The sequence below is a fragment of the Harpia harpyja genome, chromosome 14 (assembly GCF_026419915.1).
Source record: "Harpia harpyja isolate bHarHar1 chromosome 14, bHarHar1 primary haplotype, whole genome shotgun sequence".
NCBI lineage: Eukaryota > Metazoa > Chordata > Aves > Accipitriformes > Accipitridae > Harpia > Harpia harpyja.
Window position 1 is genome coordinate 4,306,984 of NC_068953.1, and position 26,603 is coordinate 4,333,586.

Genomic DNA, 26,603 nt, shown 5'->3' on the forward strand with positions numbered 1-26,603 from the left:
AATTGATGTCCCAAGACATCTGCTTGAAATAATCTTTCTTGTATACTATTGCTGGACAGGAGAATAGCTTGCAATATTTTAATACAAAATATCTGTTGTTTGAAGCTTGATGCTTCAAGTTTAAAGTTAAAATTCCAAGAAGGAATGATAAACTAGTCATGCTGAATAAAAATGGGAAAAATTTCTAAATTAATATTTTGGCTGAGGGAAATGTTTTTTTAACTAATTTAAACAATTAAAATTCTAGATATTTTAAAGATTGAGTAGATGTGTATTATATGGAAAATGCAACTGCTGTGTCTAAAGCAAAACTTCAGCTATCTTGTGTATTTATTTTCATACTGTTAATTAAAATATAAGATTATTAGCTGAATTACCACATTTTTGTAACTGTGAAGATGTGAATCCTTAGTTTGCGATAGTTTAGAAAGTTTGACACCGTCATTGATGATAGGTGTTTAAACATTTTGACCTGTGAATGGCAAAATTCTTATTGTTGTTTTTTATTCCAGGTAGGAGAAGACAAAGAGTGCATCGTCCTCGTTCTCCAATATTGGAAGAAAAAGATATCCCACCCTTGGAGTTTCCTAAATCCTCAGAGGACTTAATGGTGCCTAGTGAGCATATAATGAATGTTATTGCCATCTATGAGGTACTAAGGAACTTTGGCACTGTTTTACGCCTCTCTCCTTTTCGTTTTGAGGACTTCTGTGCTGCTCTGGTAAGTCAAGAGCAGTGCACACTTATGGCTGAGATGCATATAGTGCTTTTAAAAGCAGTTTTACGTGAAGAAGACACTTCAAATACTACCTTTGGACCTGCTGACCTCAAAGATAGCGTTAATTCCACTTTGTATTTCATAGATGGAATGACGTGGCCAGAGGTTCTGCGGGTATATTGTGAGAGTGACAAGGAATACCATCATGTTCTTCCTTACCAAGAGACAGAGGACTATCCTTATGGACCAGTAGAGAATAAAATCAAAGTTCTGCAGTTCTTAGTGGATCAGTTTCTTACAACAAACATTGCACGTGAAGAGTTAATGTCAGAAGGTGTTATTCAGTATGATGATCATTGTAGGGTTTGTCACAAACTTGGGGATTTGCTTTGCTGTGAAACTTGTTCAGCTGTGTACCATTTGGAGTGCGTGAAACCACCTCTTGAAGAGGTACCAGAAGATGAATGGCAGTGTGAGGTCTGCGTAGCACATAAGGTGCCTGGAGTAACTGACTGTGTTGCTGAAATCCAAAAAAATAAACCATATATTCGACATGAACCTATTGGATATGACAGGCATAGACGAAAATATTGGTTCCTGAACAGAAGAATCATTATGTAAGTAAACTAATAATTTAGTATTTTCTGAACAATAATATTGCATTGAATGTGTTTTTGATATATTCTGTAAGTTATTGTTGCCATCTTAAAATGTTTTTTTCTTTAGATAAGACTATTGCTTGCTGTTTTGTAAGTAGATTTCTAAAAACCATGTAATTAATCCATCAGTTTTCTCCAAAATAAATATTCTCATGATCTATGTATAAAAAAGGGGAAGAAACCCAGTGCCTCTGGCTTAATATTAATGTGCCTAAAACACATGAATGTGAGGAAGAGAAAGGGAATTTTAATGAGAACTCTCCAGTTTCTTGTAGAAGTTACTGAAAGGTAGTTAAACTCTCTTTGTGATCACATGGTGTATAGGACACTAGTTTCAGTTACTATCACCTGCTTAGATAGTATTTGGCTGTTAGATACTGGTGCTGGTTTGATGGTCTGCCTTTGAAGCTAAGACTTTCAGAGGCACTTAAAGGTATTCACCATATCTATTAACTAGAAATGCAGAAAGTGTTGTATGTGAACACTTCTATAGGTGTAAACAAAGTCAAAATAGCAAGAAATGCCTGTCTTTGGGTGATCTACTTTGTATGTTTAACACAATTTCCTGTTACTGGTTGGTCTTGAGATACTAATGTATCTCAAAACATTAAGAATAATCAAACCCTTGTTAGTGAGGGCATTGTGCCCTGTTTTTTTACCTGAAAAATTGAATCTGAAATTACAAAAATACTTCTACATTTTTCACAGGAAAACAGCTAAAGACTGGTTTTTCTTATAAAAGACTTGTGTTACATCTTGTGTAATTGTTCTCATAATGGAGGAGAAATAGTATTTAAGTGAAATCAATGGTATTGTTAATTTAGGAAAAATAAAGAGATTTTACTAGATTTCTTGAAGTACAATTTTCCATTCAGTATTATGGAGAAAATAAGCCACAGCTGGATACCTTAACAGAATTTCATACAAAACAGATTACAGTGAATGTTAAGATATTAGCCAGTGTCTTTAAAAGGCATTGTGAGGACTGTTGATGGTGTTACATCTTGCAAACAAGACACTTCTAAGGACTTGTTTTAGTCCTTTAAAATATAGTGCTCTTTCTCTAATGTTTTGTTAGCTGATGCTTTAAGTATTATCGCTGCTCTGTTTCCTGTGTTCTTCTTTCACACTTGTAAAAAAAGAGTCCATGTTTGATTATTTTTAGTTTCTCTGGGTTATAAATGCCACAGTAGTGTCAAGTACTGTTAGGAGTTCAGTAGGCAAATTATTTGTTTCAGAAATCATAAACCAAGTTTTATAAATATAAGCTTTGTATCTTAATTGGGATTTATTTGAAGAGAAAATACGTCAAGCAGTATTCCATTTCAAGTCAAAATAGATGAGAACTGTAAACAATACAGTAAAAGGAAAATTTTTACTGGATTTTCCATTTTACTGATTTTTCGATAGCGCTTAAAATATTTCAAAACATAAATAGAAAAGTATTTTTATGTTTACAAAGACAAGAAGAAATGCAGTTCATCCATTAATTGTTTCCTGACTTTCTTTTGTATTCTCATGCGGATCATCTAGGTTGAAAGATCTTTCCGTGCTAGTCGCTATCCTTCCTGTTGCCATTAGACATCATGCCTCCTGCTAGTGTAAATGTACCTGTGCATGCTTCCAAAATGAGTTCTTTCTGAAGTATGTGGTTTGGATTAAAAATTTTTCAAATCCTCCCGATGGAATCGGAAGAAAAAACAGCTAGACAGTTTTTCTGGTAGATCTGCAGCAGCAGTACTCTTTAATAGTGCAGTGTGGGATGTACAGAACCAACCAATTCCACTAGACTTTTCATAGAACTTTGACATAATTAAACTTATGCATAGTGTGCCTTAAAACTTCATGCTAAAGCCACTTTATAAGGGGACAGAAGTATTTACTACATAACTAAATTCCAGGGAAATACAACTTTAATAATTCACATAGATATTAAACTCTGTACTTTAAGTTTTTAACGCCCTTTAGATTCAGTAAGCATGCTGTATTGCAAACCCAACCATTTTGCATATATATACACTGAATGAGATCAAACCACACCTGATGTCTCAGATAACTGAAGGATAACTTAAAGGATAACTGCCAAATGGTAAAACGTGAGATTCATTAAATGATATTAACATATCAACTTTATTGAGATGAATAGAGTGTGTTTACCAATGCCATGTGATCAAATATATCAGAGGAAACTAATAGATCTAAAAATAATCTGCACGAACACCAACTTGAAATCTTGCCCAGGGGGATTAGAGAACTGAAATCTTAAATTCTTGCAGGTTTTTTGTTTTTCAAAGGGGTTTTTAGGACTTTTTACTTATTCTCCCCTCCCCTCTTATAAATCTTATAAATCAATCGTACAACTGGTTTTGCCATCTTCTAAAGGGTTTTGTAGACTTGTTGTTACTCACTGATACTTTTATTTCCATGGTCATCACTTGCTGAGGGTAATAAGCCTTGTTTAAGCCCATCATTGTGGTTTTGTTTCTCTTTTCTACCTCTTCTGTTTTACAAAGATGGAAAAGTGGACACTGAGGAGGTCTCCTCTCATACATCCCCACTAGCAAACATCAACAAGATTTTAAAAAAGGGGGGGGGGGCAAGAGAAAATTAATTTTGTTCTTGTTTTAAGCCGTTAACAAATTTAGAATTATGTCTCTGGGTCAGTTGCATTTGTTTTGCTTGTGAAGGTTATTTCTGCAGGTTAACAAGTCAGGAAATATAGGACTTTGACTTTTATTCTCCTAGTAAACTGCTGTGTTTTAATGAGTTCTCTCTCTAGAAATATTGAGATGCTTTGGATTTGTCAAATGTATATGAAAGAAGATAATGAAACATTCGTTGACTTTCATGTTGATAGCAGAAATAAGACACAAATTGTTATTCCTGAGTTGTATGTATCTTCCTCGATGGTCAAAAACAGTTTTAGCTTTTATTCTGCAAGATTTGTCGCGCTGTTTATGTTCTTAGTGGGTCCTCCTCTATTTTCTACAATTTATTAAAAAGGTTTCGGATCTTCATTTGAATAGATTACTTTAAGAAATTTACTGAATTCTTCAGTTTCTAATTGTATCAGCATGGAATTCAGGAAGGGATGTATCTACTTTGCTATTACTTTACTTGAAAGTTTCTAGCATCTTCCATGCTGTCATTTTTATCAGTCTTAAAACTTGCCTCTAAAGCCTGCTAGTGAACAATTCCTGGCAGTGAAGGAGGCTGAAAGAGGTAGGGAATAGTCTTGTGATTCTTTCTCCCTTGCTTGGCCTCACTTAGTGTATGTGACTCAACTGACTCCCCTGGAGATGTAAGTAGACCTCTCCAGCACCAAGCTGGCAAATCTGTCTGGCTTGTCAGAGAAAAACATTGGGAATTGGTCCTTGTGTAGACGTGCATCTTTCCATCTTCTTTTTGTGATAGCCTCTCTGATTTCTTCAAAGGGTAAAAGCAGTGTCCCTTTAGCCAATGTAAGATGTTCAGGGAAAGTCAGCTTAAACCTTTTAATTGTTAATTTAAATCTTAACTAACTTTGTCAAAGTGGATCGCATAGAATGCTTTCTGTGGTAGTTCTTTGACTGTTAGTGAGGCGGTAATAAGCACTCCAAGGCTTCCACTGGCATACACCTGAATCTTGAAAAGAAGTCTGACCAAATAGGAGTTTCGTGTAAGCATACATAACAGCAAGCTTGTGACATTTCATTTTTTGTCTGTGGTTTTGTCAAAATGCTAATTCGTGAACTTCTTTTACTAAGGTTTGTGATAGCCTTGAATTCAAGAGAAATTATGTGCTCAAAACCCTATATAAATGAAGTAGAAGGGAAATCAAATACTCTTGTATAACCTCATTGTCCATTTCTAGATTATTATCTGAGCAGTTCTTTAATGGGTAGGACTCAAATTTGTTGTGGTTTAACCCCAGCCAGCAACTAAGTGCAGCTGCTCACTCACTTCTCCCCTACCCAATGGGATGGGGGAGAGAATCTGGGGGGGGGGAAGGGGGGGGGGAGTAAAACTCATGGGTTGAGATAAGAACAGTTTAATAGAACAGAAAGGAAGAAAATAATAATGATAGTAATATGACAATAATACTAATAAAAGAATTGGAATATACAAAGCAAGTGATGCACAATGCAGTTGCTCACCACTCGCAGACCGATGCCCAGTTAGTTCCCGAGCAGCGATTCCCCCCACAGGCCAACTCCCGCCAGTTTATATACTGGGCGTGACGCCACATGGTATGGAATATCCCTTTGGCCAGTTTGGGTCAGCTGTCCTGGCTGTGTCCCCTCCCAACTTCTTGTGTCCCTCCAGCCTTCTTGCTGGCTGGGCATGAGAAGCTGAAAAATCCTTGACTTTAGACTAAACATTACTTAGCAACAACTGAAAACGTCAGTGTGTTATCAACATTATTCTCATACTGAATCCAAAACATAACACTATACCAGCTGCTAGAAAGAAAATTAACTATCCCAGCTGAAAGGAGGACAGAATCATACGTGGAAAGATTAATTAGCTCTAAGTGCCTTCTGCAGAATACTCTCTCTTTGCGGTCTAGTATCTTGATTCTTCACAGTGTGCCTCTGGGTTTTACTGGCCTGTAATATAGCATACCTTTGCTGGTACTGAAGGCTTTTTCTTGAGTTATATAGGGAAATTGAAGATAACAGTTAATTGCTTTTCAGTCCAATGGAACCTTGTAACACTGGAATAGGAAGAACTGATGGGAAAGGAAAAGACAGATGCTTCTTGGGATTTTAAGGTGACATACATATGCACCCTGGATGCATTAGCATAGCTGTAGCAGTTTCAGATTTGCTAAATGGGAGGAGACAGTGGAAAAAGAAGAAAACACTTGGATTATCACCATTGAAATTCAAGCAAGGTGTACAAGCCTCTATGCCTGAGCTGCTTGTCTGGCAAATGGGTACTAGCACAGCCTTACATCATGGAATGATGAGACTATATAAAGTGTTCATATTGTTGCATATCTAGGTCATATAAGAAGATGTATAAATGGCATATCTATCTAGCAAATAATTGTGTAATGAGCTAGGGGTTAAAAATGAAAGGTTAAAGTTCCCTTTTTGGTGAGCTAAGAAATAATTAAAGTATAAACTTAGCAACAGCATTATATTCTGCAGTCATGTTTGTAAGGAGCAGAGCAGCCTTACAATTGCTGCTCTGCCAGTATCTCGCTCTCACCACTTCCATTGGTCATTTGCCACGGAAAATTCAGAAGGCATACTTTTCCCTGTCCTTTTTAGTTAAGCATTTTGTTTTGTCCTTTTCTTTCCTCTTGCTACATAAAGCTGTATTCTTGCATTCTCATCTCCCCTTCCATCTTAGTTTTTGGGTGTTTGCCTTTTTCTTCCTTTTCTGTGCCTTTTGTTCACAAACAATAATAAAGGTGCTGCCATTCCTATTATTGTTAATAAATAACTTTCTTGGTTTAGAGGAAACATCGCTTAAATAATAATTTTTCTTTAACGTGGAAGTCTACAGGCATAGAATATTCCATAGAGTCAAATGATTGTCAGTGTTCAGCTGTTACTTTTTGATGTGTAGTATGTGGGCGGTCTTCCTGAGAAAACTTGTCAAACTTAACCATGCTAACCTGTTAAAACTAATGAAAAGTTATTGGTAGCCTAGAGGAGTAAATGGGTAAAGTAGAATTAGTTACTTTTCATGAGCAGAGGCCTTTATGAGAGAAATGATAGTATTTCTTTGCAATACACCAGGTTTTATCATCAAAACCAAAAGTCTGTTTTGTAGTACTGGTTGTGACAAATTAGTAGTTGAATTTTGAGTAATGTTGCCATTATTAACTTCATAACACTTTATTTTAGTAGTATTCTGATTGAGTTGCAAATATTACAGTTGTTTCATAAATAGAGTGTGGAAAATAGTAGATAGATGATGATGATGAAGTTGCCTTGCGGTTTGGCTTTCTGAATACCTGAGGCCAGTTTTTACCATCTTCAATGTATAAGCCATGTGGAGGCAGCCAGTAGAGAGGAACACAAGACAAACCTTACAAGGGTAGATCTTTCAAACTACAGTCAGCTTTTCATTCCTATTGACGACTTGCTTTCGGATTATTGGTGAGCCATAAGTCAGTAATGCTTTTATAGGTAGCACAAGGGTAGCAGTAGTTTAGCTCCTCTTCCACATGAAGGCCAGGCTGATAAATCATTGTGTCACCCCATACGGTGTTGACGGTATTAGGAGCGCTAGGGTGTGTTGCGGAAATGAGTGGTCCTGCCCACAGCCAGCCTGGATCTGGCTGCTGCTGCTGAACAGGACCTAACAAGCCAAGATGAAACCAAGCAGCCTTCTGCAGAACTACTTGAAGCGTCCTCCTTGTGCTCTCCAGCACTCTGGGAGAGCCTGTTACCTGAGATGTTTATGGAGCTCACTTGTGTCTGGTGGCCCTGTTGAGATGCTTTTGACACTGTGGTCCTCCAGTAGTTTTATTTAGGCTCATGGTGTCATGGAGTAGCCCAGATAAAAAAATATGGAAATCCCTTGATATTTTAAAGGATCACACTATGATTCTTTTGTCCCTTACTGGTGCTCTTATAGGTGAATGCCATGGAGATACTAATGTAAAATATTTTATGAATGTCACATTCTATGGTTGAATTTCATAACTGCTATTTCCTGAATATGCAGTGGGAAACACTGCCCTTTATGGATTCTGGAGCCATGCCCTCTTTTGCAAATTGTTTGGGACTTAGTAGTAGATTACTGGTTACAGTAATAGTAAATGTAATGAAAATAAACCTTGTTGCCAGATTGGACAAACCAGTTTTAAGGATATTCTTCAAAAGCTTTCCTGAGGAAGTTGTCATGAGAACTTCTGAGGGGATGAAGAAAGGGAGGGAAATGAGAAGGGAGTATTTGGATACTAACTGGGTGCATATGACTGTCCTCATGTGATTTGTTTGTTCACGCTTGGGTATTGGCATTTAATAGTTCTCTGCAAAAACTAGGCTGATACCGATTTTTGTCATTTGCCCAGATATTTTAAAATTAACATTTTTTAAATACTCTTTCAGAGAGGAAGATTCAGAAAGTGAGAAGGATAAGAAAATCTGGTACTATAGCACAAAGATCCAGCTGGCAGAGTTAATTGAATGCCTAGACAAAGATTACTGGGAAGCTGACCTATGCAAAACTCTGGAAGAAATGCGTGAAGAAATTCATCGGCACATGGATGTGACGGAAGACCTTACTAATAAAGCAAGAGGCAACAACAAGTCTTTCCTTTCTGCAGCAAATGGTAAGAATATTTTGTTTAATGGGAATAGATGTTGCACTTTGAATCAAATACTTGTTTATTTTACTATAAGAAGTTTATAGAAGTTGATGGAGAAGCATCATGCAGGTACCAGCATGGCTATGTCGTGCTGACTTCTTGTAGGACTATGTGACATGTATTCCAGGATGTCCTGAATGAGTCAGATTCTTGATATGCTTAGGGTGTGCCAGATTGTGATCATTCCAGATGTTGGAGTGGAGCTGTGTTAACTGTCAAATGTTTCTTGATGTACTGTCTTTTATATATGTGTGTATATAACTCCTCATAAACAGTTAACAATCCAATGGGAGTTGGAGTGGCAAAAATATTAGAGCTCCAATATTATGGAAAACGGGCAAGAATGCATATCTCCTCTGCAGTTGCCCACCATCTTAGTTTATCTACCTTGGAGCAATAAATAGCAATATAAATCTGAAGGTTTGAACTTTGGTTCTAGGGAAGACGTGAAGATTAAATATTCAGGTTTAAAAATTTATCTAAGTCATCACTATATAAATGCATAACTTGGAGAAATCAATAATTAAATCTTTGGAATTGTTTCTGCTAAGTGGGGAAAAGCGGTAAGAAATTGGAAGTTATCTTTTGTCTCATTGAACAGAAGTAGTATTTATGTTATTTCTGCTCAGCGTCTCTGTAGGCGGTGGTTTGTTCTTTACTGATGACAACATACTTTCTATTGTAGACGAAATTTTGGACATTATCAGAGCAAGAAAAGGAGAAACAGTGGAAGATAAAAACACAGCAGATGATGAAGCAGAAAAGGCCAAAAGTGACGTTGATAATGACCAGGCAGATGCTGAGAGAGGCAAGGAAGAATCTGGAGACCAAGATAAAACTGAGGAAACACCCAATGAGCAAGATGCAGAAAAAGTGAAAACAGAAGGTAAAGCACAGTCAGTTTCTTTAACAACTTCATTTAAGTAAAGTTAATCTTTAGTTAAGATCCTCACATTTCTCTGTTAATGTGATTTTATTTTTTTTTGTATGATTCTCTAAGTTATTTTTTTAAATAATAGGTGATATTTGTCGGTTCCTTTGTGGTTGCATGTTTGTTGTTAAGTAATTTCTCCAATTTTCCTACTTTTCAAGTTAAATACAGCTAGCTTGTAGACACCTTGGCTTGAGGTACAGGTGGCACTTACAGGTTATGATCAACGTGTTTGTAGTAAGCAATATTACAACATTTTTAACATTGTTTTCCTCGTCAGAATTAAATAGTTTGTTCTTTGATTCTGAGACAATACTATCTCATAGCAAAAGAAAAAAAAGGTGGGAAAAGCTCAATGTTTTTCAGCATTATCAAACAGACAAACAAAGCTGCTGAAGTTGCTTTCTATGGACGATGCCAAATGACATCCTAAGACATACTAAAGAATATCCCTAAAGTTTTGTTGTGCATTTTACTATAGAGGCAACAGTCGTTGGGGATAAAAGTAACTCTGTGACATCAAGCACTGATGACAACAACACAAATCCTTCTGCAGGAGAGACTAGTTGCTCTGAAGGGAAGAACGCAATGGGGTGTCAGTCAGAAACCCTTGATAGCAACAACGTGGCAGAGAAGAAGGTGGCATCAGAGCTCCCTCAGGAACTCTCAGGTACAGAAGGCACTGTTACCAATGCCTCTGTAATTTGGGGAATCTGTTAAGTTTTTCTATCTGGTTTGTCCACTAAAACCATTCACAGCGTATATCACTCATGCTGTTTGCTTGCAGTGCCATCCTTTACTGCTACGTTGTCATTAACATTTCAAAGTTAATTTTCTTGCAACTAGTGCTTGAAATTTGTGGCCCTCCGTGACATTAGCATTTGTTTCCATGCCTTCCAAAGATGACTATGGCTAAGCTTTTTATGTTCTATTTTCTGTATATTTTATTTTTCCATAGTGATCCATAATGATTGTTAGCATCTTATCAAAGTTTATTTCAAATTCTAATTTGCAGCTGGCTTGTTTATTATTTTAACCTCTCATTTACTGTATAAATTACTAACAAACAAAGTATTTTCATTTATGTGAGTAAACCATTGCATTGAAATGTCAAGATTAAAATTGTCATGCTAGGAATTTTAAACAGATTTCAGAATTACAAGCACAGAGGCTCTTGTATTTTAACGTGTTTTGTTCTGCCACCTCAGTGATTCAAAAGTAGTAATATACACTATTTAATTAAAAAAACAAACAAAAAAAACCCCACAAACTTTAGATTTAGAAATAAATGGGACTTGATTAGGTGTAACATAAATTATCAGAGTACTATTTTAGAATGAAATTCTCTTACATTTAGAATTCTATTCTATTGCAAGCTTTACTATATAACCAAATGTTATTCTAAACATCCAATTACTGTTAAAATCATCAGAATGTTATTTCCAGTTCTTAAAAATCTAAAAATATTCTAATCCGTGATGTAGCCATACTCAGTATGTCATGTTTTTAAAAAGTGGTAGTAAACGTTTTTCTCTCCTACAGAGATAGTTCTCCATTCAGATACAGATTGCAGTTCTTGAACTTGAAAACGTGAATGCATCCAAACCTTGTAATAAACTTTGTTAATAGGAAGAGAAAATGAAAGTTGAGATTAATCCATAATCTGGAAGCCTCATAATATACTTTTTAAGACAGAAAATGTCCTAGTACATGGGACAAAAAGCATACTTTTTAGATATTTGACCAAATATTTTTGCCTGTTCTCATATTTTTTATTCCATTTTAAAGTTAAAATAACTGTATAGAGGTTTAACGGAAAAGATACATATCCTATAACTTTGTTCCAGACATATTTATGGATTTGTATTTTATTTTAAAGATTCACTTATATATTTATCATTATTTCTTTATTATACTTTCACAGGTACTTTTCTCCTTCCAAAGCTTCTAGCTTATTTTTAAATTAGTGAGCTCTTTTTGTGTGTGTGTGTGGAGAGGGTTCTTCTTCAAGTCTAATTTACTGCATTCACAGTGATAACTTGCATTCCTATTATGAAATTTCAGTTTGAGACACTCATTTCAGAGGGAGGGAGAGATACTGAACCAGTACCAGTGAGGCAGCTACCACCAAAGAGGGGGAAAATAAGAGTAAAATGCAAAGCTAGGCAAGAATGTGTCTGTCACCATCCTTGTTAAATGCAATTTGGATACGAGTTTTTTATTAAGAGTCTACTTTGGGTGCTTCCACTCTCCTGCAAACAGCAGGCATGGCAAATGACTCCATTTTTCCTCTTAGTAAAAAGGGAAATGGATCGAACAGTGGTGGACACCCACTTGGCAAAGCCAGAGATCAAGATGCATTCAGGCTAGGGATCTTCTAAGAATCCCAGAATGTTTACCTAATCATCTTTCTTCTAGGAGTGAATATTTCACAAAAAGGAGGTTTTGTTCTGTCACCTTTCTTAATCACAACAGAATCCCTGATGTTTTGGAAGAATTCTAGAAATAGAAAAATCTTGTATTTTTTTAAACGACTAAGCCGTGTCTCTTGTACAAAATCAAGACGACGTTGTTTTGAGGGATGGTGGTTTGTTCTTACTGGCAAGCTGGAGTGATTTATTTCTAGGTAGCTGCAATTCACTGATGCTGTAGTCGAAAGATCGTACTCGTGCAGTACGCCTTAGCAACAGTGAGGTGGCAATAATGTCCACAGCTGTCGAGACTGACAGTGACATGGACAACGGAGGACCAAGAACCCATTTATCTTACTGAGCTTGAAGCAACATCTAGACGCATCAGATTGTAAGAAAGAGGCTGATATTTTAAGTTTGCAGAGGAGGAGTTTAGATATAGAGTGGTGCCAATTGAACTGAAATTTGGGGAATTCCTCAGAAGTAATGTGCTGAAGAAGAGACAATCAAAGACTCAGTGGAAAACTGGAGGGGAACTGAAAGGTGTATGCTTTGAGAAACAGCTAAAGCACAAGAAAAATCAAAAGAGATAAAATCATAGAAGCTGCAGGAAGACCAAATTTCATGAAATTTGCATTCTAAAAGCAAAACAAAGTCTCAGGAGAGGGTTCTCTGTGTGTACATCTATAGAAAAAAAATTGTCTTGTATTTAAAATGTATTCATATTTCATCCAAGTATGAATTTCAGTCCTCTAGAGCTGTAAAAGTTGAAACTGCTTGAAACGGAACAAAAAATACTTTCATGGATACAGTGCTCTGGAGGGAATTAATATTTTATGGGTATTTCTTTCCAGTCCAGCAAAAGATGTTCATCTGACTTTTTTTATCTTTTTTTGATGAGAAATTTAAAACTAGAAAAAATTGCATTGATCCAATTCAAAAGAAAAATTAAAAGTGAAGTTGTTCTTTTGTAGAAGAAACTGGTCAGATGATCCCTAGCAACAGTAGCAGTGCATCTGCTGCACCTCTACAGTCAGACGTTGAAAACAGCAACAGTAGTGAGTTGGGCTCTGGGCAGAATGACTCCATTAAGACGCCTGATGATGCTGAAAATACAGAGAGGGGATCCCAGACTTCAGAGGACATAGGTAACAATAATAATAATAGTGTCTCTAATTTTATGCATCTTTTCTTTTTACTTTATAACTCCCATACCTCAATAGAAAACTTCCAATTTTTAAGTTTGTTTTAAAAGCCTTTTTTTCCTGGGCAGGAGAGAAATCTAATGGTGAAAGAAGTGATTCTCCAGGCGCAGGGAAAGGCACGCCAGGTTCGACGCGAATGCTCACAAGATTACGAAATCCAGATAGCAAGTTGAGCCAGATGAAAAGCCAGCAGGTTGCTGCTGCAGCACATGAAGCAAATAAGTTATATAAAGAAGGCAGAGAGGTTTGTGCACATCTTGGAAAACTCAAAGAAGTACGAAAACTGTTTTAGAAAACTGATAATCTTTTTAAAAATAAAAAAGTGATTTTGGCATACTGTGGAGGTACTTAAAAATAAAAGTAGTGATAATAAATTAGCAAATGGTGAAATTGTAATATCACAGGAACCTTTTTTCCTCCCTCTCCTTTGCTCTTGCTCTCTTAGTTGCTATCTACAGAGTGGTATGACAGTGACCCAGTGCACCTCCTTTCCTTTAACGTGCTGGTCATAAAAGTTAGAGAGTTGTTCACTATATAGCCAGTAATAAGTTATACGCATTTTCTCCCACTTCTGTCTTCAAATCTCTCAGAACTGGTGTGTCAAAACTACAACTTTACAGTGGTTTGTGTTTGATTATTGTTTGAATTCCTAGGTAATAGCCACATTTCTAGTTCATAACAAACCTGTCTGGCAGAGTGTGGTCATTTAAAGACAATCACTGCAAAATTGTAGCACTGCTTGATGCAGACGCAAATGAAATCTCTCCAAATGTCTGCCAGTTGGTATAAAATTTTTGTAATTTTTTGTATGGCTGTAGGTTGTTTGTTGGTTTTTTGGTGGTTTGGGGTTTTGGATTGTTTTTGTTTTGTTTTTTTTTTAAGTAGCCCAGCTTCTCCAGGAAGGAAGTGTTTGAATGTGAAGAGTTTGTTGCAGTTAGTTGTCTGCATGTCATTTGGTGTGTTAATTTTATTTTTGTTAACTGGTTTTCCTTGTAAGTTAGCATTTAGCATATTTATTCACAAACGTCTCAAATTTGGAACTGTTATGAGTAATTAGTGATCTTATCCATGCCATGTTTTCAAAGTCAAAGATACTTGTTTGCTTAGCTACATGTATGAATTCTGTGATTTACCAAGGAGGGGTTTCACAGAAAGCTTACTTAAGTTCAGTGAAGCTGTTTTCCCAAAGCTGTCTCCCTCAGTAGGCATAATTCAGAGCAGCAAAACGGGTTCCTGTTTGACTTCCTGAGGAGCCTGGATGGCAGTTTTTTTAATGTTAAAGTTGATCTTTGGGAATATCCTAACTCTGTATACAATCAGTGATAAGTACATATATTTAGTGTGTTGGATAAACAGTTATTTGCTTCTACAAATTGATGCAAGGTATTTTTATTATTTTGTATATAGCCAGTTGAAGCCTAAATCATAAATAAGTAAATAGAAATACTTGAAACTTAAGTAAATCTTTAAAATCATTCTTTCTTTCACAAGGTTCTGGTGGTCAACTCTCAAGGTGAAGTCTCCCGAATGAACACAAAGAAGGAAGTTGTGATGAAAGGAAATATCAACAATTATTTCAAATTAGGGCAAGAGGGGAAGTATCGTGTTTATCATAATCAGTATGCCACTAATTCATTCGCATTGAACAAGCACCAGCACAGGGAGGACCATGACAAGAGACGACATCTCTCTCATAAATTCTGTCTGACTCCTGCTGGAGAGTTCAAATGGAATGGGTCTGTACATGGGTCCAAAGTTCTTACCATATCCACTTTGAGGCTAACTATTATTCAGCTAGAAAACAATATCCCGGCATCATTCCTTCACCCTAACTGGGCTTCCCACAGGTAAATTAATAAATGAAAATATATGTTCTCTTATTTTACTTGGATTTTTGTTAACTATTAATAAGCAGTGGTCTTTGTTTTTTCAAATCAGTGATTTTTCAAGCACCGTGCTTCAGTATATTAAAATATAAGATAACATGTGTGTGTTTCTGATGTATGGGTAAAAGGATTGCACATTTGAGTAAAGTATTAAAATATAGGAGGTTTTATCCTACCGTTAAATCTTGTTAACGTAGCATGCTATATTAGTGCATGTATATGTTTCAGGTTTTTATGTTTTTTCCAATTTAGGTCTAACTGGATTAAGGCTGTTCAGATGTGCAGCAAACCTAGAGAATTTGCACTAGCGCTGGCTATATTGGAATGTGCAATTAAACCAGTTGTCATGCTGCCAATCTGGCGGGAATCATTGGGGCACACTAGGTAAAATAAACATGAAAATCTTTTTGAATATGAGAACTTTACTTTGTTTTGCAATTACTAGTTCCTCGAAGCCTATAAGAATTATGTTTAAATTTAGTCAGTCATTCAGCACTTGAAGTGGTTTTTTCTCAACCAGAAACACTAAAAATACATTACAAGATTTTTATAGTGTCGTTGCTTCTGCAATGCAAGTTTGTTTTCTTTATCTGAGCCACAGTCTCAAAGTGATTAAACTTTGGGAGACTAGAAGAGCAAATTTCCACACATTTAGTTCAGTGGAGTCTGTCTTGTCTGTCATTGTATCATAGAAGCAGAAATGAGATGTGTCTGATGTTCGACACAGTTGCTGGCAGCTGTGTTTGTCTTACTGAAATAGCCAAGAAAAGTAGTGTTCCTGTTACAAGTAATACAAATAACCTGATACTGGGCATTCCTCTTAGCTTCACATACTTAAAATTATTCAAAGGGCTAGTATATGCTGTTGCTTGACTTCTTATATTTGCTTACAAGATCCTGTACTTAAACGCACTTAAATCTATATGTATTAGATTACGCAGAATGACAGCAATAGAAAGAGAAGAAAAGGAGAAAGTGAAAAAAAAAGAGAGAAAACAAGAAGAAGAAGAAACAATGCAGCAAGCTACATGGGTGAAATATACATTTCCTGTCAAACATCAGGTAAGGTTTTCTTTTGTGTGAAGAACAAACAAAATACAGAAATTGTTGATTTCTTACTCTTATTCTTTTTTATTTTAAACTTAAAATTTTAATGTCATTGTGTTCCTTCCTGCCATTGGAGTAGGAACCATGTCCACGTATTCAAGCACATAATCTTGGTCTGAACTAAATTTGACATGTATTATGCTCTTAGTGACACTGCCTGAGTTGACAGATGTTTGTCTGCAGAATGCAGCCTTTCCTAATGGAAGGGTTCTGGATGGTTATTGGAATCTTGTCTGTATGTCTGTCCCTGTCCAGTGCTCCCCTCCCATCCCCACTCTCCCCCACAACAAACAGCTAGCCTAGCTGCCTTTAATTTGGAAGGTTATCTAATATGATGGGAACTACTATAGAAACCTCTTTATATTCTCCTGCGGTAGATATTAAATACTTCTGTTGGAGTAGTTCTTTGCTCTAAATTTATTTGTTTTAACAAAGATACAGGTTGATTCAAAAACTTGTATAATCTTCCAGCTTTTAGGTAAATAGATTCTCACTGTTACATGAAATAAATATGGGGTTTAGATGTTACTATGATAGAAGCAATTTAATTATCAGCAGATATATCTTTAATTTTAGATAGTGAGTTATTTCACAAATATACTTCAACTTGCTTGAAAAAGTCTGTAAATTAAAGATTTTGTTTTGGTTTTTTTAAAATAATCTTAGGGTTTAAAATGAATGTATACATTAATAATGCAGCAAATAGCACCATTAAAACTACTATTTTAAAAATATTTAACAGGTTTGGAAGCAAAAAGGAGAGGAATATAGAGTGACGGGATATGGTGGCTGGAGCTGGATTAGTAAAACACATGTCCACAGGTTTATGCCCAAACTGCCTGGAAATACTAACGCAAATTACAGAAAGTTGCTACCAAGTAAGTGTCTGCGTTGCTTACGTTTTTTTTAATAACTAACATGCTGCTTTTTATTGCTTATTCAGTTAATTATTTGCATGTGATATTTCTTATGTAGACCTTGATATAAATAGTGTTCCAGAGAAGCTTTTGTGGATATCTGCTAATCTTTGTCAATATAACCAGTTGTCATAGACATTTTTAGCTACATTAAATTGTTTCAATTATGAAGCTGTGTGTAATATTTGTACAGCTTTGTATAGCCTTATGTAAATTAAAGGTAGATAAAAATTATGTAGATAATCACAAGCAAAAATGAACATCTAAAATACTGGTATATATATACACTTCTTCCCCCCCCCCCCATATTGACAGAATACTATTAATCAATTTTATTTGGGAACAACAGTTTTATAAGGGAAAATAAATTTATTTCTCTAGAAAGTTCAAAACACACCTTCTCGCTTATTTGTTCCAAGGATTTATATTAAAAAAGAAAAATTTTGCACAGTTGACTTTTAGAATGCATCCTGAACTGTACAAGTCATATCTATAATAAATTTAATCTTGAGTTTTCTTTTAAAATTTAGAAAATGGTGGCCCATCCTACATTACATATCAAAATTATTTATTTCCTCACATATTGATGTAATACTTTCTCTGTTGCTTTTAATTGGATCAAACACAAAATGGATGCTGCTGCTTTTGGTGTTGTCTATATGATTGTTAATTAGATTTATCTTGCCTTTTGTATTGCAATTAATAGCCACTACAGTGTTAAGCACAAAGTCATTTGAATACCAATGTCCATTCTAGATTAACTGTAGAAATGAAAATTATGAAAAATTATATGTGGATTTTCAGAGTCTGAATTAATATGCTCTTAATAAGCTGGGTTTTCAGAAAGTGGTATTTTAGTTTCCTGAAAAACGGGGGGCGGGGGTGGTGGTGTTGGTTTGGGGTTTTGGTTTGTTTTTTTTTTAAAAAAGCTGAACATGGACTCCTGAAAAAAAAACCAAAGTAAATGAAACAGTTTTATCTCTGGTGGGCTTTTAGATTTTTTTTTTTTTAATGCAGTATTGCACTAAGCTTAATCTATGACATTACCATTGTATACTTAATTCTATTTCTGACTTTCACTAATGTGTGAATGATTTGAGAGGTAAACTAACATACATTAAAATGTAGCAGAGTATAAAAAATATTCTGAATTATTGAAACCATTTAATTGATTGTTAATAGCAAAGAGCGAAGATGAAAAATGCAACTTGGATAAAAGAAAAGGTCCAGTTAAGGTAAAAATAGAGAAAGACAGAACAAAGGATTCTCATGATCTGCAAGCAAAAGACAAAACAGATGTTTCAGAAACCTTGGAGAAAGTACAAGTGAAAGAAGAAAAGTCACGTGAAGAAAAAGTAGAAGTTAATACAACTTCTGAAAAATTAGATCATGCAAAAGACAAAGGTGATATACGTAAGTTATTTTAAAACTAGCTGTTCGTTACAACATTGCATGTGTAAAAGCATAGCACCTCAGAAATAACTGTTGAAAAACTGTGTAACAGACTTTGTCAAGACACTTAAAATGTCTCAGTTAAGTGATTCCTTATTGTCCCATGTAGTAGTGTCTGAAGTTTTTTGTTCCCTTTTTCTTGAAATCTATTAATATGCTAAAAGGTCCATTTATTTCTTAGTACTTAATGTAAGTACAGGTAAAACGACATGTAAAAACATAGTTTGGCATTCACTGTTAAGGGAGCTTACTGATTCAGATTGTTCTTCTTCACAGTGGAAAAAGAAATCGATGGTGAAAATGATAAAGTCATCAAAGAAGAACCTATGGATGTAGATGATGTGAAAATTGAATCCCCAATAAAAGATGAAGATAGTCATTGTAAGCTGGATATAATCAATGTCAGTGAGGGGTTTCATTTAAGGACTTGCTACAAAAGGAAAGTAAAATCATCAAAATTAGATGGACTACTTGAGAGGCGAATAAAACAGTTTACACTGGAAGAAAAACAACGTCTAGAAAGGATGAAACTGGAGGCTAGTGCTAAAACTGCAGGCATTCAGTCTGTAAGCCCCCAGAAAAACATAGATGAGCTACAAATGAGAAAAGTAAAAGAAGGAAGCCAGTTTCATGTGTCTTCCCAAGATCAAACCTATATGTCAGATAAGACCCAAATCGAAGATGCAGAACAGAACTGCTTGCCCATCAGCAAAACTGGTGAGCTAGATGAACCCTCTTTGCCTTTAACAAACAGGCTATCAAAAAGAGAAGGCCAGCGACTGGATGAAGACTCACCTCAATCCTCTGAAGGTGAAAGCTCCATTCAGAATGATAGTAAAGAAAACAACCCTGAACCTATGACTGCTGATAAGTGTCAAGGACAAGATGCTCTTGAAGAGTCTGAGACTTCCTTTGTGGATGGCTTGAAACAAACAAATGCAGAAGGTAGAATCAAATGGGATGTTTCGGAAACAAGCGAAAAACCTTTGAAACAAAAACTACCTAATACCAGAGTATCTCAGCATGAACGTGAAAACTTAGAGCCAGTGGTAACTGAAAGCAGCTGTAGAAAAGATGCTCTGGCCATTCTTGAAAAAACAGATTCAGAAGGGAATTCTGAACAGCAGAGCAAAGATCCAGAAAACAATTGTATGATAAAAAGCCATATTGAACCAACATCCTCTCAAGAAAGTGAAATGGAGGAAGAAATTGCTCCAGGAAAGACTGAAAGTAAATCTGAAAACAAGATTATATTTCACCAAAAATCAGTTAGTAAAGATCTAGAACCATTTAAAACAGAGCTAATTTCTGAAAGAAACCTTGCAAGTCAAACTCTGGAACACATGGATGGGGCAGAAGTTGATGAGGATTTACTGAGCTCTAAACTAACTGAGGCTAACGGTCAAAAGAAAGGTCAGGAACTGAAAGTAGAGACAAGTACCATAAACAAGTATCTTGATCAGACAAATCAAAATAGTATTACTGACAAAAAGAATAATAAAGATGAAGAAGCTGAGACAGACTTAGAAAAATCAGCATTTCAAATGAATGGAAAAGACAATGACATTAAAGTATTATCAAATGATGACTGCTTAGGTAAAGATACCTGTGAAACTAAGGCAGGGGGTGATATTGAACCAAAAGTTAATAATATTAATAAATCCATTCCGGAACATGAAATAAAACCACTGACTTTTAAGGAATCTTCAGTGAAACCATTCATGAATGGTGACATCATGGTAGAGGACACAAAGGACAAAAATAATGTGGACCCTAAGTCACATCTGCAGAGTTCACCTGAGTTTGAATCTGGAGAGGGTCTTCAGCCACCAGATGAAGTTCCCAAGCAGAAAACTGAAGAAAACCAGCTTCATCCTGAGAGATCTGCCTTTGTTGGCACTGCTTCCATGCCAGCACATACTGTCTGTAAAGAAAATAACCTGACTAGTGAAACAGAATCTATGGAAACTGAAGCAATTGAGGATAAGAAAGTTGCTCCATCGCCTGTAACCTCATGTGAGGAATCTAGCTTGAGTAGTGACTTTGCTGATCAGAATGGTGTACAGACATATAAAATGGAAAATATTAATGGAGAAAGTAAAATAAAAACTGTTATTACTGAAGTGACTACCACAACATCAACTGTGTCTACAGAATCCAAAACTGTGTTTAAAGTTGCAGAGACTGTAGCTTCTAACGATGAGAAAACAACAGTAGTATCATCTACAGAAAATTGTGCCATATCCACTGTAACTACCACCACTACTGTAACTAAGTTTACCACTCCAGCTACAGACAGTAACGTTGATGTCATTTCTGTACAAGAGCATAGTAAAACAGTGGTTACAACAACAGTAACCGATTCACTGACCACCCCAGAAGGCACACTGGTGACTTCCATGACTGTCAGCAAAGAATATTCTACAAAAGACAAAGTGAAGTTAATGAAATTTGCAAGACCCAAAAAAACTCGTTCTGGAACTGCCTTACCATCTTATAGAAAATTTGTTACCAAAAGCAGTAAAAAAAGCATATTTGTTTTACCCAATGATGACTTAAAAAAGCTGGCCAGAAAAGGAGGGATCAGAGAAGTTCCCTATTTCAATTACAATGCAAAGCCTGCCTTGGATATCTGGCCATATCCATCCCCAAGGCCAACTTTTGGGATCACTTGGAGGTACATACTTCACATTTTTGAGGAAAAGTTAAGGATGTGGTGAAATTAATTGAATTTTAAAATACAAGTGATATACATGTTTGTGCCCAAACATGCAAATTTTGCTATTTATTATTCAATAATTTTCTATATTGTTCATTAAAGGTAGAATGGAAAACCTTTGTCCCATTGGTTTGGTTAGGTATTTTAAATACATATTGATTTTAAAATATAATTAATACTCTGTTGTTAGGTACCGACTTCAAACAGTAAAATCATTGGCTGGAGTGAGCCTTATGTTGCGGTTATTGTGGGCATGTCTCAAATGGGATGATATGGCAGCAAAAGCTCCACCTGGGGGAGGAACTACACGTACAGGTATTATTTATTTACATTTCTGGGTTTCTTAAGGCAAAAGCTCTTGCTGTTAATTTTGAGTATTACGCTCATTCCAAGCATTTCTGTAAAGGCTTGATGTTAGCTATGGCATTTGAATTTTTTTAGTCAACAGTTGTAGTAGTTGCTGTTTCTTTACTTTGAGTATATTGGGTTGATTGGAGATTTAGCTGCTTTTTTTTCTGTTATTAATGTATTGGGACTAATTTGTTGTAGAAACATCTGAAACTGAAATTACAACAACAGAAATAATCAAGCGAAGAGATGTTGGTCCATATGGAATCCGGTCAGAGTACTGTATAAGAAAAATTATTTGTCCCATTGGTGTACCAGAGGCTCCGAAAGGTATGTTTGTTTATACATTTTTTTCTGCTTCCCATAAGTTCCTACAGAAATTAAGGTAACTGGATCTTTGTTAATTCAGACCATCAAGGGAGCAAATATAGCTTGACACAAACTATTCATTCGCCTATTTGAAACAAGTAATGCATTTAACAAACTGACATGATTTATCTGAATCTGAAAGGCCTTCCTGTTTATAAAATGAGACTGAAAGAGGCACTAAATCTTGGTTTACACTTTAATTTTGTTTTATGATTGAGCTTAACATGTGTGTTTTGACTGTTCTCTAAAGAAACTCCAACACCCCAGAGGAAGGGACTGCGATCAAGTGCACTAAGGCCGAAAAGGCCAGAAACACCCAAGCAAACGGGCCCTGTTATAATTGAAAGTTGGGTAGCAGAGGAGGAATTGGAACTATGGGAGATCAGGGCATTTGCTGAAAGGTAAATGAACTCAAATGAGCTTTTAAAGAAAGCAGTTTTAGTGTGCGTGTCTGTGTGTTAAAAGTTCCCCCTAGAGAACACAAACTCGCTAGCTACAATCAATAAAAGCAGATCTGTGTTGCATTTTTACTGTGCCTTTTGATAATGATAGTCAAGCTTAAAGTTGTAAAGCTAACCTATTTGCTGGTACCAAAACTAATTTATGCAGATCTTAAAGATTTGTTAGAACTAGTATTATATTAATTTTTCCATGCTTATGAACTGATCACTGTTGTATGCTAAAAGGCTGTTACTATGATGTATGATCTTCAGTCTTGACATTTGTTCTTATAAGCGCAATTAAACTGGATAAAATGAAATTCAGTTTGATGGTTGGATTTTACGTGGTAGTATAACTTACTTTTGGTTGTGTCTTTGGCAGGGTGGAGAAGGAAAAGGCACAGGCAGTTGAACAACAGGCTAAGGTTAGTGAACAGAAGAAGGCAGAGGAATTCAAGGCCCAATTGGAGGCTCAACTAAAACACCAACGATTGGCTGCCCAGCAGGTGGGGGAGCTATTGGTAGTCCCACCTGTCAGCAACTATGCACTGGTAGACCACATGCATTAGGATATGAGAAACAAAGTTTATCCCTATCTTACACCATTTTTGAAACGGGGTTAAAGCAAAGATTTGTTTTTGATTGCCTCCCCCCCCCCCCCCAGTTTATAACACTTTAAAAAGGTTTGGTTTGTTTCCATTTTAAAAGAAGGCTGAGAAGCACCAATCTCCAGGTAAGGTCAGCAGTGTTCTATGGTGTAATGGAAAGCTGCCTTTCTGGTATATAGCTGACTTGGGAATACAACTGCATTTATCCTTCATGCTTCAATCAAATTGAATATTTTGATTTTATCCTATCTTAAGTTGGCTGAGTGAAGCCCATTGATAATTTTATGTAAATATATATAGATATGTATGTATAGATGTAAGTGTGCATGTATATATAAATGTATGCAATTACAATTAGGAAACCCAATGCCATGTTGGTATTTCACATACATTATTAATAACTGTGCTTTTTTTCAAGTTACTCCTTTTTCATTTCATCTTCCCTGAAGAAAATACATTACTAGTGAACAAGTGTTTCTGATTCGGGGGAATTACCGCAATATAATGCTAACCAAATGCTGAAATTTAAATTAATAAATACAGAGGTAATTCCAGTAAGATAGGGAAGAATGTTAGATTATTTGGAATTTTAAAAGAGCTTACTGATACTATCCCTTCACATAGTGGCTCTCTAAATTAAATGCACCTTCTTGACAGTTACAGCACAGAAGGTTGCTGGGTAAGGTAAGGGATTTTGAACTAATTTTTTTAAGCAGGCTGCAAACTGGATTTACAGTTAAAAGAATAATTTTTAAAATTACATTCTTAATGGTGAAGTAGAATGATACAGTCTCTTTATTTTTTTTCTGTAACTGACAGGATCTTGGTGCAGGCAGCTCTAAACTTAGGAATGCTAGTAGTAAACTCTGTTAATGATGATGTACCACTTACACAGATGCAGGCTGTATGCACGTGATCAAAGCCAAATATAGATGGATATTTTTCAAAGTTTTTTAACCTTTCAGATTAATCTGAGACTTATTAATAAGTTTTCTTTAAAGTAAAATGTGCAGTGAAATTAACATAAGCGAAGGATTTTAAAGATACTATAAAGGAAAATTTCTGGCTGTGTACTATAAGCAGAGTTGCAGTTCTTCAGGTCAAGGAGTCTCGTGTTATACGGTGTGCAAGCACCTTATTTTTCAATTCTTTACAACTTGAACTAAAATCCTACCAGAGTCCTTTATTTTTTCAATACTGGGAAGACAGCATTTATTTTACAAAATCTGAAAATGCTAATTATCCCTTCGTTCCATTTTTTTCTAAATTCTATAGAAACGGCTGGAACAGCAGAAGCAAATACCTGCAGCAGGTGCGGCCCCTGCAGTCACTACAGCCAGCAGCACTGCAACTACTGTCTCAACACCACAGAAAGTTGTGGTGGGCCCTTTAGCAGGCCCAGTCCCCACTGGAACCAAAGTAGTACTTACTACAAAAGTGGGTTCTCCAGCTACAGTAACATTCCAACAGAACAAGAATTTCCATCAGACTTTTGCTACTTGGGTTAAACAAGGCCAATCTTCAACAGGTAAGTAGCCATTTATCATGGAAAGAACATGTGCTGGAGTTCATCCTATATATGGAATCTATATCTTCTCCAGAATATATAGCATTATTACATTTCTTGTTATCTTTGCTCTTAACTCTCTTGCTAAGTCAGCAGGACATTTCTGAGATAATACCTGTCTAATTTTTCTTTGTTCAGATTTGCTAGGTAGTCTTGTTTCTGACCTGTCTCATTTGCTACTGACAGTTGTTGTACTAGTAATCATTGATAATGAAAGCATTCTATGCTGTAACATACAGTTCCAGAAAAGAATCTTTATCAAAGAAAGCATGATGCATTCAAAAATTATTGTAAAAATAATCCTGTAGTTTGCTATTTCATACTTGAAAATAGTCATTTCATTGACTAATTATTCTGCTCTAAAACTGACTGTTCTGTGTACCTCAATAGCCACTAGCACAGCTGCCACTTCAGCCACAACCATTGCCAGCACAGGGCAGACCTTCCAGATCTCAGGCAGTCCAGTAACGATGGCAGGGAAAGTGATAACTAAGCTGCCACTCCCTGCAAACAGCAAGATTGTTGCCGTCAATGTGCCATCAACTCAAGGAGGTAGGGGAAAGGGAACTGAATTAAAAATGTATTCCAGCTTGCTGATTAATTCTCCATTGACACTATTTTCCCAGTGAAGTAAACTGTGACTTGAAGGGGGAAAAAATATTTTTTCATATATATATATACAAGTTTCTAGAGCTTGTTCCCCCTGTATTGCATATTTGTGTCTGTAGGGGAAAAATGCAAGTTTTTTGCCTATAGATTATTCTGCATTTCATAGTACAAAATTAGAAGCTTTATTTTTAACAATGTGGAATGAAGCATGCTTTTTTTGTTGTTGTTATCTAAATTATACATCAACAAAACAATTTTCTTCACAAAAAAAAGCTGCTGTTCTTGGTTAATGCCTACATCTGCTCTTCACTGATGAGCAAGAGTTTGGCTCCAAACTAAGATTAGTGTTTTTTCTTCTTGCCTCAAGAAGAGGACTTAATATTTTGAGATTTGTGAATGTGTATTGAACAGAAAAGCTCAATTCTCTGTCTCCATTATACTTAGCATTTGAGGAAATCATGAAGGCTATTAGTTGTGTATTAAAATTCATTAGGTGACAGGAAAAGCATTACCCATTTTCTTCAGCACTACAAGCTCGTAGGTGAAAGGTGTTCAAACTGGTCTCCTACATTTTAAATTAATCAGATTATAGCTTTTAATGGTTGTATAATACTAATTTGTGGCACCCTGTCAATGCAAGGACTTATTTGCAGTTACCATCAAACTGATCTTTGTGAAGATTCACTCTTTCCTTAATCTCTTCTAAAATACCTGTTTCTTAACTTAAAATGTGGTTGGACTATCGACAAAGTATAATGCTGCTTCTTTTTACAATATGACAAAGGCTCTCCCAAGAAGTGTTGAAAGATTCAAAGGTGTTCTAGAAACCTGGAGACTGATTTCTAAATGCCACCCTGGAGTTGCATTTACTTCTTTTGATGGCAATTATGTCATTAATGAATTCTCAATTTTTCTTTAATTAGGTGTTGTTCAAGTTCAGCAAAAGGTATTGGGTATCATTCCATCAACTACAGGTGCAAGTCAAACGTTTACTTCATTCCAGCCAAGGACAGCAACTGTAACCATTAGGCCAAATACCACAGGGACGTTAGGAACAACCACCACTTCACAAGTAAGATGTTTTTCTGATTATTTAATGCAAAAAATATGGGTGCATATATTTTAAGTTATTGGCAGATACTAAAAGTTCTGTCTAGTCACCTTTCAATGTTTTTAGCTCATCTCAGCAATAGTGTTTATGGATCCTTTATTCCAAGGAGGTACAACAACTTTCTCCAGTTGAAAAAATTAGTAATTTAGAGCTTGGTAAGCCTTAGTGGTGTCAGCATAGATGCAAAAATATTGGATCTGCTTGCATCTTGTAATTTCTTACTATATTTAAAAA

The 26,603-nt window shown here is 35.8% G+C and overlaps 1 protein-coding gene across 15 annotated transcripts in view; it reads left to right on the forward strand.

Moving 5' to 3' along the window:
* BPTF (bromodomain PHD finger transcription factor) overlaps positions 1–26,603 on the forward strand; it is a 57,186-nt gene that overhangs the window by 12,772 nt on the left and 17,811 nt on the right. For 5 of the 15 annotated variants that reach the window (XM_052808013.1, XM_052808010.1, XM_052808019.1 and 2 more), the window contains exons 2-20: positions 513–1,335; positions 8,430–8,653; positions 9,375–9,575; positions 10,102–10,290; positions 13,006–13,179; positions 13,305–13,510; positions 14,728–15,083; positions 15,375–15,506; positions 16,055–16,184; positions 16,972–17,107; positions 18,329–18,550; positions 18,875–21,275; positions 21,508–21,632; positions 21,867–21,995; positions 22,285–22,435; positions 22,857–22,980; positions 24,358–24,610; positions 25,040–25,201; positions 26,182–26,330. In XM_052808013.1, the coding sequence (XP_052663973.1) occupies positions 513–1,335; positions 8,430–8,653; positions 9,375–9,575; positions 10,102–10,290; positions 13,006–13,179; positions 13,305–13,510; positions 14,728–15,083; positions 15,375–15,506; positions 16,055–16,184; positions 16,972–17,107; positions 18,329–18,550; positions 18,875–21,275; positions 21,508–21,632; positions 21,867–21,995; positions 22,285–22,435; positions 22,857–22,980; positions 24,358–24,610; positions 25,040–25,201; positions 26,182–26,330 (6,287 nt within the window). Of the gene's footprint in view, positions 1–512; positions 1,336–8,429; positions 8,654–9,374; positions 9,576–10,101; positions 10,291–13,005; positions 13,180–13,304; positions 13,511–14,727; positions 15,084–15,374; positions 15,507–16,054; positions 16,185–16,971; positions 17,108–18,328; positions 18,551–18,874; positions 21,276–21,507; positions 21,633–21,866; positions 21,996–22,284; positions 22,436–22,856; positions 22,981–24,357; positions 24,611–25,039; positions 25,202–26,181; positions 26,331–26,603 lie in introns of those variants that run through there. The other 10 variants (XM_052808021.1, XM_052808022.1, XM_052808024.1 and 7 more) reach the window with 9 other exon arrangements.